At 36.9% G+C, this 12,768-nt stretch overlaps 1 protein-coding gene across 1 annotated transcript in view; it reads left to right on the forward strand.

Moving 5' to 3' along the window:
* Positions 1-108: 108 nt before the first annotated feature.
* The window catches only part of LOC107870070 (insulin-degrading enzyme-like 1, peroxisomal), a 21,719-nt gene continuing 9,059 nt past the window's right edge, over positions 109-12,768 (forward strand). The window contains exons 1-13 of the mRNA XM_016716466.2: positions 109-382; positions 857-932; positions 2,317-2,384; positions 2,504-2,595; positions 2,680-2,753; positions 2,847-2,890; positions 3,201-3,252; positions 4,900-5,022; positions 5,164-5,276; positions 5,549-5,711; positions 6,883-6,975; positions 7,374-7,459; positions 9,649-9,735. Of these exons, the coding sequence (XP_016571952.2) occupies positions 248-382; positions 857-932; positions 2,317-2,384; positions 2,504-2,595; positions 2,680-2,753; positions 2,847-2,890; positions 3,201-3,252; positions 4,900-5,022; positions 5,164-5,276; positions 5,549-5,711; positions 6,883-6,975; positions 7,374-7,459; positions 9,649-9,735 (1,206 nt within the window). The 5' untranslated portion in view covers positions 109-247. The remainder of the gene's footprint in view (positions 383-856; positions 933-2,316; positions 2,385-2,503; positions 2,596-2,679; positions 2,754-2,846; positions 2,891-3,200; positions 3,253-4,899; positions 5,023-5,163; positions 5,277-5,548; positions 5,712-6,882; positions 6,976-7,373; positions 7,460-9,648; positions 9,736-12,768) is intronic.

Genomic DNA, 12,768 nt, shown 5'->3' on the forward strand with positions numbered 1-12,768 from the left:
AACTAACTCAAACTTTTTTAAAATTGCAAGGAAAATATAGAAAAGAAAAGAAAATAGAAAATAAGACAAATATTATATGAAACAAAAAAATCACAAGAAAATTAAACAAAAGGCAAACAAGGTACAATAAAATAAGCCAAAGGTACAACTAAGAGTAGCTGCAAGATTCCCTATAACTTCACTCTTCAGTGTACTTTGCGAAAAAAAAAAAAAGTAAAATTCAGAATTGGTGGTTTTTGAAGAACAAATGGCAATTGGTAAAAGGGAAGAAAACATGGCAGTAGAGATTGTGAAGCCTAGAATTGACAAAAGGGATTATAAAAGAATTGTTCTTCAAAATAAGCTTCAAGTTCTTCTCATCAGTGACCCTGAAACTGATAAAGTTTGTAACTATTTTTGCCATTTAATTTGTATATTACTATGTTTTATGGATTCTTGTTAGGTGGGGTTAGTTTAATTTTGCTAAAAATTGATAAAGTTTGTTGCTTTTATTTATTTATTTGATTTATTTTTGATGATTGTATGTGTTTCTTGAATTCTTGTTATGTGGGGTTAGTTTAATTTTGCTAAAAATTGATGAAGTTTGTTGCTTTTATTTATTATTTGATGTTTTTATATGGTTCTTGAATTCTTTTTATGTGGGGTTGCTTTAATTGTTTAATTTTGCTAAAAATGAATCAATCTCATTTTGTTTTTTTGTTTTGGGTATTTGAAGAAACTGATAAAGTTTGTAACTTTTACGTTTATTTCTTTTGGAATTGTTTTTATATGGGTTTACCTTGAAGTACAATTTGGTTTCACCAGAAGTGAATTGATTTCATCATTTTTTGTTTGTTTCGTGGGTATTTTGTATCAGTGTGCAGCTTCAATGAATGTGTGTGTCGGTGCTTTTAGTGATCCTGAGGGACTTGAAGGCCTTGCCCATTTTCTTGGTATGATTCTTTGTTGCATAAGTTTCTATTTATGTTTCCTTTTAATTTGTTTATCGTATCTTTTTGTTGTAGTTATTGTTCCCTTTTTAGTATGCTTTGTCATGCCTTGTTTAGTACTTTGTCTTGGTTTTTTCAACATGTTATTTTCTTGAGCCGAGCGTCTATCAGAAACAACCTCTCTACCTCCCGAGGTAGGGGTAAGGTTTATGTACATACTACTCACCCCCTCCCTGTACCCCATGTGCAGGATTACACTTGGCATGATGTTATTGATTCTTTGTTGCAAAAGGTTCATTTTATTTAGCTTCATTGGGTCTCTTGTTCTACCTTATGTTTAGCCTTAATTTTGAGTCAATAGAGTTGTTTTACTGTAATTTGATTTGAATTTTACATACCACTCTAGACTGTCATCCTAACAGCATATTATTTGACTTGGCTGTGGATAAACAGTAGAACTTCAATATCAATTTTTATTTTTTGTGTCAGTTTCATGGTTCAGTAGACTATGTATATTGTTCAAAAAAAGGTTTGGTAACTTTTAAACTGCTAAATTTTGGTTGTTGAAGAATATGTTCCCAATGAAAAGTAGTAGAGATGCAATGAAATGGTATCAGGAAGTGCTATTGCAAAATACTGATGGTTGTCGGTGAATTAACGATGTGTTATAAGTGAAGGATTAGCTCTTTGAATCTAGCTTGTTTTTGCAAGTTAAGCATCATAGTTTCTGATGGGATCAATATAGTTGGATTGGGTTAGGTAGGGTCCAATGTTGTTAATTAGCTGTAGATGATATGGTTTCATTGTGCTTAAATATTGTAAATCTTACTATCAGGAAAATAATGTATCTCTTAGTTGTTACTCTTTTGTTGCCATGTGACCATGAGGTCACGGGTTCAATACTTGGAAATAGCCTCTGGTAGAAATGCTAGGTAAGGCTGCGTACAATACACCTTTGTGGCGGGGCCCTTCCCCGGACCCTGTGCATAGCAGGAGCTTCTGTGCGCCCGGATGTCCTTTTTTAGTTGTTACTCTTTACTTTGGCTTTTTTGGGGAGTCTATCCGATTGTCTCTATGCAGACGTATGCATATCTATAGCCCTTAAGGATAGTCTTCTTCGTTGAAGAATATGATGAATGATGATCAATTGCGTCAATAGAAACAAACTTGTAGAATGAATCATCTATATTGAGAATATGTATTAGTAGAAAGCTAGCAAGCACGAAAACCTTTTTTCATTGGCATTAGAAACTGCCAAGGGTGTGCTAATGTGCAACTCTTTCCTCTAATTCTCTCGTTAGCAGTTTCCGTTGCTTTCCTAGCATACTTTGTTATCTAATTATGTCGCTTTGACTTTTTGATTTGGTCTTTTTCCGGTTTCATGCAGAACATATGTTGTTTTATGCAAGTGAGAAGTATCCTGAAGAGGATAGTTATTCAAAGTACATCACCGAGGTAACAACTCCGTAACTCATTGTTTCCATAAGTTTCTTATTGCTTTTGTACATTCCTTACTTCCTATTGACTTAAAAAATAGTTGAATTTTACACATCGCTTTCTTGTTTCCTCATTAGAATGGAGGTAGTACAAATGCTTTTACATCTAATGAGGATACCAACTACCATTTTGAAGTAAATGCTGACCGCTTCGACGAAGCATTGGACAGGTAAATTATTTTAATTTCTGTGGTTAAGTATCATGTTAGTATTTTTAAAATTCCACGGCTAATTTTTGCAGTTTACTTTTCCAGATTTGCCCAGTTCTTTATCAAACCATTGATGTCAGCAGATGCTACCACTCGAGAAATTAAAGCTGTTGATTCTGGTTAGTATACTTGGTTTTTATTGCATATCTTTTGATTTACTACCTATGCTTGTTCGTAGTTATTTGATTGTCACATCTCTTTTACCCATACAGAACACCAGAAGAATCTACTCTCTGATCCTTGGAGAATGAACCAGGTATATGACTTTTATCTTCCTTTGTTCTTGGAGTAGCCCCGTCCCATTTGCCAACTAATACAAGCAAAAAGAAAGTGATTCTAGTGAGATAGTCGTTCGTGAAGTGTTTTTTTTTTTTTTTTGAAATTTTTATGTGATAATGGTGAGACCCCAAGAGGTTTTGGTGGAATAGCAAGTACTCCTCCATCTTAGCCACGAGGTCTCAGGTCCGAGCTTTGGGAGCGGAGTTGCCTTTGGTAGGGAGCGGTTTATCTCCCCAAAGTGGGACTTCCCAGAGCACATGTTTAACCTTCAAATATTACTTGTGCAGCTTCAAAAACATCTAAGTGCGCAAAATCATCCATACCATAAGTTCAACACAGGTTTGCACAACTTTCTATGATGCATATCCTTAGATTCTTCAACAGCTTTTATTATTGAAAAGACGATTCTATTATGGCTTTGCCTTGTCATGTGCTTTCTTTTATTATATCTGGGTTATGAATGTTCAATATTGGCGTTCTGATTGTCCACTACGATACATATAGAAATATGACAGTTTACTATACATTGAACAATATCCTGTCAGAAATTTTCTCCTTCATGAAATAAAACCTGCAGTTATTCTCTCCAAGATTTAGAAAAGCACATCATAACGTCGATCACAATTTATTCTGTTTAAATAAAGTGAAAACTCTAGATATAAGTCACTTTGGCTGGAAAAAAGACCAAAATATATCGCAATCAGTAGACTTCCCTTGAAAGCAAGTGTTAGAGACAAGCAGATTAAATCTGGAAGGTGATATATTTCTTTTATTATTAAACTCAATGTAGTACGGAAGACTATGAACCCCTCTTAACTAAGTTAGTGTGTGGACAGAAAAATTGTGATATTTGAAAAGGAGTAGTATTTAAAGTTAAATTGAAAGAAAGTATTTGGAAATTGAAGCTGTGTTTGGACATGCATTTAACTTGAAAAAAGTTGAAATTTTGTGAATGGGAAGGATTTTTCACTTGGAAAACAGGTTTTAAGACTCATCTTCAAGAAAGTTTCAAAAAATCGATCCAATGTATAACTAAGCTTTGAATTTTTCTGTAAAAAAAGGAAAATTTTTTATGGACAAATAGCTCCTATAGCTTTTTAGAGTTTTATTTGTTTCATTTCATATTTTCTGATTTTGTCACTTGTGCACATATATGCCCCCTCTTTCTATTTTTCATTTTTTTGGCTAATAATATTCTTCTCATCTAAAAGATCTTAATTCCCAAAAATATTCAATTTATTGATTCATACTTTTTCTCTTTCTTTTTATTTTCTTATAGAGCACCTCTGGATGCTCTACAAAAATAAATTTTCCCTAACAGAATGTCATTACACGAGATGCAACAACAACAACATACCCAGTTTATTCCCACATAGTGGGGTTTTGGGAGGGTAAAGTGTACGCAGACCATACCACTACCTCAACCTCAGGTGAAGTAGAGAGGCTGTCTCCGATTGACCCCCGGCTTGTCATTACACGAGATGGGAGAACAAAAACAGTATTTAAGATAATTTTGCTAAATATTAGTGTTTAATCCTCAACTAATGATTTTGGTACCGAGACCCTTCAATCCCTCTAGCGGAGTGCCTGCAATATTAACCGAAGAGTAGAGCTCTTCCTTTGTATCATCATTAGTCCTCGTGGAAGTAATGCGAGCTTTTGAACCCTTGGAACACTTCCGAGCCACATTTTTAACTTGTCAACCATACTTCTTTAAGTGTCAGATTTCAGAGTTTTGTCTATTGATTTCCTTTTAGTTTTCTTATATTTTCCTTGAAATTCAGCTTTGAGCTAAGCAAACTGGATTCTTTCTATATTCTCATATCACAAAAGATCTTTCCACTATGATGTTATTACTTTTTTTTGTGTGATATCTGTAATGCAACGGTCCTATTACTCGCTGACATAGAAAAATGACCATATTGTAGTTTTACTTTTACTTACCCCGAGAAAAAAAAATGATCACATCACTCATCATGTTTGTAGGAAGCTGGGATACGTTGGAGGTGAAACCAAAAGAAAGAGGCATAGATACAAGAAAGGAGCTTCTCAACTTTTATGAAGAAAATTATTCAGCCAATCTCATGCACTTGGTCGTCTATTCAAAAGGTATGGAGAATCTTTTTAACCTTTTTTAAAGAGAAGACATGGATAATTTTTTCTTTTTGAAACTGAAGAAAACATGGATAATTGTTGCAATATATTGCTGGTGGCCCAAATTAACAATCTACCTGTATAATTATAATTCAGATACTCTTGATAAAGCTGAGCAGTTAGTACGGAGTAAATTCCAGGACATCCGGAACACAGATCGTGATCAAATTCGTTTTACTGGTCAGCCTTGCTCCGCGGAACATCTCCAGGTATCAAGTAGTAACGCACAGATTTGCCACCTTTCTTTTTCTTTTGGTTGTGGACTGTATTTGAACAGACTTCTTTCAATTGAGCTGTTGAATTTCAACAAATGATCTATTCATTATGCCTGTTGTTTGCTGAATCTACTTGCTCAATGATTTTCAATCCCTTCATGTACTCATCTGTTCTCTCCGTATAGTCCACATGTTCAGCAGATAAAACTGAATTTATTATTTTATTGTCCATTTATTATTTCTATTGGCTATGTCTTTTTTCTCAGGTTCTTGTTCGAGCTGTGCCAATAAAACGAGGTCACAAGTTGAAAATCGTATGGCCTATAACCCCAGGCATACGGCACTACAAGGAAGGGCCTATCAGGTACCTGGGGCACTTGATTGGCCATGAAGGAGAAGGATCATTGTTTTATGTCTTGAAAAAGTTGGGTGAGTTCTCAATTAAAATTGCTTATGCCCTTTGTCAACCCTATCTGTACCTCATTCATTTCCTGGTTTCAACTCATCCTTCCCCATTCTTGAAATTTGGAAAGAGAAATGGAATGTTATTGGTATAGATTGGTCACATCCTTTTCTTGACCCTAAACATGTTTGAAATATTAGGATTCTCAGGCAGCATTCCTGAGGCTGAATCTCTTCTGTCCGAGAAAATGCTCACAGTAGAGAGTTCTAAATAAGCCGGGGGTCTATCGGAAACAGCCTCTCTACTTCTTTGGAGGTAGCGGTATGGACTGCGTACATTCTACCCTCCCCAGACCCCACTTTGTGGGAATACACTGGGTTTGTTGTTGTTGTTGTTGTAGAAAGTTCTAAATAGATAATAAGGTTTATCTGCCACTTTGCAAACATGACGACAGCCTGTACACTTATAACTTATCTCATCCTTGAGTTGCTGACGTAGTAGTTGCTATATGTGTTCCTATATACTTGAAATCAATGTTAAGCACTTCATATTTACTTGTTACAACCAACTACATAATATGGGGGTCTATTGGAAACAACCTCTCTACTTCACCTGTGGTAGTGGTATGGTCTGCGTATACTCTACCCTCCCCAGACCCCACTATGTGGGAATACACTGGGTATGTTGTTGTTGTAACCAACTACATAGTTTAGGATGATTGTGAGAAAACGTGTTCAACAGTTCATGGGAATCATTTTATATGATCAATGAATGATAAGATGGTTTGAAGGGGAGCCTTGGAGCAACTGGTAAAGTTGCTTCCATGTGACCAGAAGGTCACGGGTTCAAGCCTTGGAAACAGCCTCCGGCAGAAATGTAAGGTAAGCCCCACACCCTTGTGGTGGGGCCCTTCCCCGGACCCTGCACATAACGGGAGCGTTAGTACATCGGGCTGCCCTTTCTTTTTTGAATGATAAGATGGTTTCTCGTATGCCTGAATGATGAAATCAATGTGTTTGTTAAGATGACAAAATGCCATACTATTATGTGACTTCAGACAATTTTTTTGTTGGATCTTGCATTGGAGTTCATTACATGTTACCCTTGTTAACGCTATTATAGTTCTTCAAGTGCCTGAAAGTGGTCTTCTCAAACTATTTTAATATTCAGAAAGGTACTTTTATTTGGTTGTTACAGGATGGGCTACAAGTTTATCTGCTGGTGAATCAGAATGGACTTATGAGTTCTCCTTCTTTAAAGTGGCCATTGATTTGACTGATGCTGGTCAAGGTATTTTTTTCCTGTGTTGAACCTTAATATGTTACCAAGCCCCAATTTGCCCTTCCACTAATACTCTCTCCGTTTCAATTTGTTTGTCTAGCTTTCATTTTTAATCTGTTCAAAAGAATGCCTTTTTTCGTTTTTTTTATAACTGTTTAATTTCAACTTTCCACGTGACAAGTTTAAGACCACAAGATTAAAGGACATTTTTGTACACTCCACATATTTTTAGTTTATGACCACAAGATTCAAAAGTCCTTTTTACTTTTTTAAACTCTATGCTAAGTCAAAACAAGACAAACAAATTGAAACGGAGGGAGTAGTAGTTTATCTGGGATCAAGCTGAAGGTGCTAACTTTCGTGAACTTTCAGTGGGATATTGATGTTTGTCCATTGCTTATTTCCAGAGCATTTTGAAGACATAATAGGTCTGCTATTCAAATATATTCATGTCCTACAACAACCTGACGCCTCTAAAAGGATATTTGAAGAGGTATCGTTGAATGAATCCTCGTGCATGCTGGTCAACGCCACTAATTTTTCATGACTGCATTATATGTCATTTGCATCTACTACACCAGTGATGTGTATTCTAATAAGAGGATTTGATGAATAAGTTTTGATCTTACATAAATTTAGCGTACAAGAATCTTTAATTAGAAAATAAGTTTTTCTTTTTTGGTTTATCAGTTATGATAGCATTAAAAGAATACTTTTTTTGATCAAGTAAAAGTATTTTCATTTATGAACATGACCAAAATGGCTTTATACAAAGGTTATGCCAAAAGATCAAGACTCTACAAAATATGAAACTCAAGAAGGAACTTTCTGTTTACACCAAAAGAAAATAAGAGAGCGTAGACTACTCCTAAACTGCAAGAAACTCGAAAGCTTTAAAAGAACACTTAAAACTCTGTAGGGAAATCTTTATAGAGATTTGGAGTGGTGGAACACGCCTTATGAAGGGAGGTAGTAATAGAGTAGAGAAGTATCGTAGTATGATTTTGTGTGTATGTGGGGGGTTGGGGTGGGGGGGCAATCATGTGGAGGAGTATCATGAAAGGTGGAAAGACTTCAATATTTATATTACTTATAGGGTTGGGATTGGGCTTTTGTAACCTTAAGTGGAATGGGGAGGATACTTTGGGGGTATCATTTCCTAATGTGTTCAGAGTTTTAAATTCAGAGTGAGTTGACAGTCCAACAACTTCGAAGGGTGCGTGGGGGGAAGTACTTTGGGATCTTAGCTTTAAGGAAACTCTACAAGATTGGGAGTTGGGTGAGTTCCAAAGGTTTTGGAGTTATTACACAAGCTCTCATCGGGATTCGTGGGGACGAGTTATTTATATGTGATCTTTACACTTTTTTTTTTTTTTGGAAACAATCTTTACATTCTCTTTGTATACTTATTTTCCTTTTCTTTCTTAATCTTAAAATTGAGAGGAAGAACAAATTTGGTATTATGTTTTCTTTCTTTAGGTGGCTTTTAGTTATGTCTGGTCTTTTCTTATCCTCCATTGGGTTATATAGTGGTGATTAGGAGGACGTCTACGATGAATGTGAAAAACTCTTAGTGTAAGCAATTTGTTAGTTGGAAATGTGATGCATCAAGAAACAAGTATCCATTTAGCTTTTTACGTAGGACCGATCATAGTATTGGCAAATCACTCTAAGATCCACGTGAAGCTCTAAGGACTAATAACTCTCCATAGGTTTATTTTCATATTTGTCATAAACCAAACTCATGGGATGTATAGTTCGCTTTCGCCTAACAAAACCATATGGAGTTCTCACTTGGTCTACCCATATCTAATCCATGCCGCCCTACTGAGTGTGTGCCTTCCGCTGTGGGCCTATCCATCCCTTCCCTTAGAAACTCATTTTCTTCATTGAGATTTCCTACAATCATACTGCAGAAGGCCATCTTTGATACCATATATATCACAACTTAAGCCAATAACATGTATTATTCGCTTTGGCTCAATGTACCTCACAGATTTTTTCCTTTGGCTATGCCATATCTAGTCTATAAGTACATGCACCATGCGAACTTTTGTTATATCTTAGATGCACTTCACTTGAATGTCCTACACCTCTCTATATTTTTTGCTAGAAACAGAAGATATTAGCTCCCAGCTCATATGAGCGGTGGCGATGCCACCTGGATCTCATCCTTACTATCTTTAAGTTCATTTAAAGTTCTTAAAATTTTCACGGTCCTAAGGTAGAAGCAAACCAAATCTTTCTTATTTAGATTTCTAAAGTGAAGGAAGAGCTTTGTTTTCTAAAAAGGAGGACACAATGGGTTGGTCTCAGAAAGATTAGTGTTACATTACATGTGCACTATTCTGCATGTCATCAATATGGTTAGGTTCGATCATCCAGCATTGTTCTCCTTCTTTATTTAACCATTTTAGCGTGATACATTGAATAAGGCAATGATGAACGCAAGTATTCGAGTTTTAGCTCTCTTAGCACATTCATCTCTTCTCCAATCTTGATTTTGTAAGTTTCCTTGTAAATCTTGGCATGTAATATGACCAGGTTTTGTCCTGACCTTCTTGTTCTTGTCGACTCTTATTCAGTATTGCTCTTAATGATCTTATTTCCTTTTTATTTGTAATTTGTTTATCAATATTTATTCTAATTTTTTTTATTTTGCGTTAAAATTTGTCGATTAAGCTTTCAGCTATTTGTGAGACTCGCTTCCATTATCAAGACAAGATTCGTCCAAGTGATTATGTAGTTGATATTGCAATGAATATGCAGGTATTCTTTAACATCTGTTCCTATTTTTATTTGAGTGAATTTATTATTTATCTACACGAAGTATATTACTCAATTGAATGGGTTCTGACTCTGATAACATGAGAAGAAATAAACCTTGAGCCTAACTGATACAAGATCGACAAGGAACACACAAACAACACCAAAATCAGTCCACAACTTGAAAGAACCGTGAACCCTTTTGATGACCACTCTTGGATTCAACAAAAAACAATGTATTGTGGTGTTTAACACCTAAAAACAGCCCACAACAAACTATGTTAACAATATCAAGATGAAGAACAAGAACAACACACGGGTTACAGGAGAAACAATACACCACATGGCTACAAGATTACAACAAAGGAAATGATAGAGAGTGACATACACTACTACAAAGACCAAGAACCTAAGTGTATTCAAGCACAAAGACCCTTGATAAAGATGGTAGAAACACCTACACTATGCGGTGGACACAGGAGAGGACCTCAATCCGTCTAGCACCCAACGATCCAAGCAAACAAACAACAAAAGTGATTCCACACCTAAGTTGTTTCCTAGTTTCAACCAAGTCTTTATGGTAGAGAGAACTTGTGTTTTTCTAGTGTGTTATACAATCTTCAATATCAAAAAACTAAGTAAAGTAACCCTAAAATGTTTCTTATATAGTGTATTACAAAGAGAAGGCAAAAAGTCCAAAATGCCCCTTAGAGATTAGGTGCCCCTCTAGTGTGAATTAGTGGCTGTTTTGATAATTTTTAAGTCCTTAATTCCACTTCTCTTGCACACACACTTGCACACACACATGGAAGAATTCAATACACATCCTCATAAGTTCATCTACGTGATCGCACTTGTATCATCCTCTCCATCTTGAGAGGAATTTGTCCACAAATTCAAGCAATCATCACCCGCAAGCTCTGCTCTTTGAATCATCTTTTCAATGTTCCTCCCAAGGTTAGGATGTTCAACCAAGGGTTCCATGAGGTTATCAAGCTTGCTACTTGGACTTAAATGTTCTTTAACCTACACATAAGAAGAAAGGATGCTATGCAAAGTGCTAGCATCTTGGTTAGTAGGAAACAAAGGATCTTTGTGGGCAAACCCACAATCCTAACTCTCAGCTTCTTTTCTTCACCCTCCTCACTCTCGGCTTTTTCTTCCACAATCTCACTAAGCATGATTCTCCTTGCCATATACATAGGCACAATACACTCTCCATCCACCGGCCAAATATCTTCCCCACCTTCATCAATTTCCACCTCGGCCTCAAGCTCTCCATCTTGAGCTTTTTCATCACCCTCATTCGATTCAAGTCCTACCTCCTCACCAAGGTAATACAATTTTCCCTCCCTAAGGATTACATTCCTCTGGGCTCTGGTTTGGGCACTCACTAGCCTTGTGCTCCCACCCTTGACGTTTAAAACATTGAAATCCCTTAGGACGAGAAGTAGAATTTGCTTTACCTTTGTTTCTTGGAGGATACTTTTGGCAAGCATTGGTTTCGGTTTGTACAACCTTGTTCTCTGTTTGGTTGGCATTGGATGAATGCTCTTGATGTTGGTGCCACTCCGAGAAAGGTCCTTGGTGATTCTTGGGTTGGAGGCCGAGAGCTCCCTTTCAATTTCCAAGGCCGCTTGGAAAATGCCATCGATCGTGTCAAATTTGTGGAGGGTCATCCGAGAAGCTGTGTCCCTATTCAACTCGACTTTGAATCGTATAATATCATGGCTCACTTGTTCTCCTCTATGGTCAAGCTTCAACATCAATTGTTGAAACTCGTCATAGCATGCCATGACACTTTTGTTTCCTTGCCTCAAGTTGTACAACTTGGCAAGAAGTTCTTGTTTGTAGCCCTCGGGTAAGTACCTTTGACGCATAAGGTACCTCAATCTAAATTATGGAGGTGGCCACCCGGCAATCAACACATCACCAAACCTCTTCACATACTCCCACCAAGTGTTTGCATACCCCTCAAAGTGAGCGATTGCATAACAACTCTTCTCCTCTTCGGTTAGATCATTCACTTGGAATATCCTATCACAAGATGACTCCTAAGCAAGATATTCCTCGGGATCACTCTCACCCTTGAAGATCGGAAGACTAACTTTGATGGAATTGAGGCTAAGCTCTCATGTTTGGTTACCACCCCTCACTTCTCGGCCTAAATAACCTTGCTTACCCCTCTCCTCTTCTTCCCTCAAGTAAGCATCACCATAACCCCCATAACTCCATGTTGTTCCTCCCTACCATAACCCTCAAAATGGTTTGGTGGATTTGGATTAAGTGGATTCGGATTTGGAGGATAGTAAGGCCTTTGGTTCAGTGGAGTTTGGATTGGAAAGTGAGGTCTTTGGATAAGTGGAGGGTTTGGGTTTGGTGGCATTTGGGTTCCAAATCCGTCATGTTGGACTAGGTGAAGTGGAGGGAGGGTTGCTCTATCATACTCACGGTTTTGGGAAACATTTGGTGGTTGGCTCGGTGACTTGTTCATTTGGTGCAAGGCCTTGGGAGTAATGGTTGGGGAAATATTTTGAGGGGTGGAAGGTCGACTCCTTTGACTTTCCACACGTTCTAATTTCCCACTCATTGATGCCACATCCGTATCTAATTTCTCAAGACCCATATTCAACCTAGCCACATCTCGGGACATAGTTTCAAGGCGAGCCAAAATGAGATTGATGGCATTATTGTCCATTGTTTGAGCATTTGAAGCCTCGGGTTCCATTGTGATTGTACCGAAAATAACCCTTCAAATTTTTTCAAACTCAAGCTCAACAATAGTGGATGACTCAAATTACCTCCAATTTAGCTCAAATTCGAACCCTATACTCCTATAGTTTATAGAACACAAATCTAACACTAAAAACACAAGAAAAACACAAAATCAAAAACTCAAAATTTGACCTAGGGTCAAAAACGGGTTTAGTATTTTTTTTGAGGGATTTTTGATTTTGACACGTCTTTTTTGTTGGGATTTTCAATTTCTAGACTCTAATAGTGTTAGGGAACAAGGATCTAACACTAGAAACACAC

This window comes from Capsicum annuum, chromosome 5, assembly GCF_002878395.1.
Source record: "Capsicum annuum cultivar UCD-10X-F1 chromosome 5, UCD10Xv1.1, whole genome shotgun sequence".
NCBI lineage: Eukaryota > Viridiplantae > Streptophyta > Magnoliopsida > Solanales > Solanaceae > Capsicum > Capsicum annuum.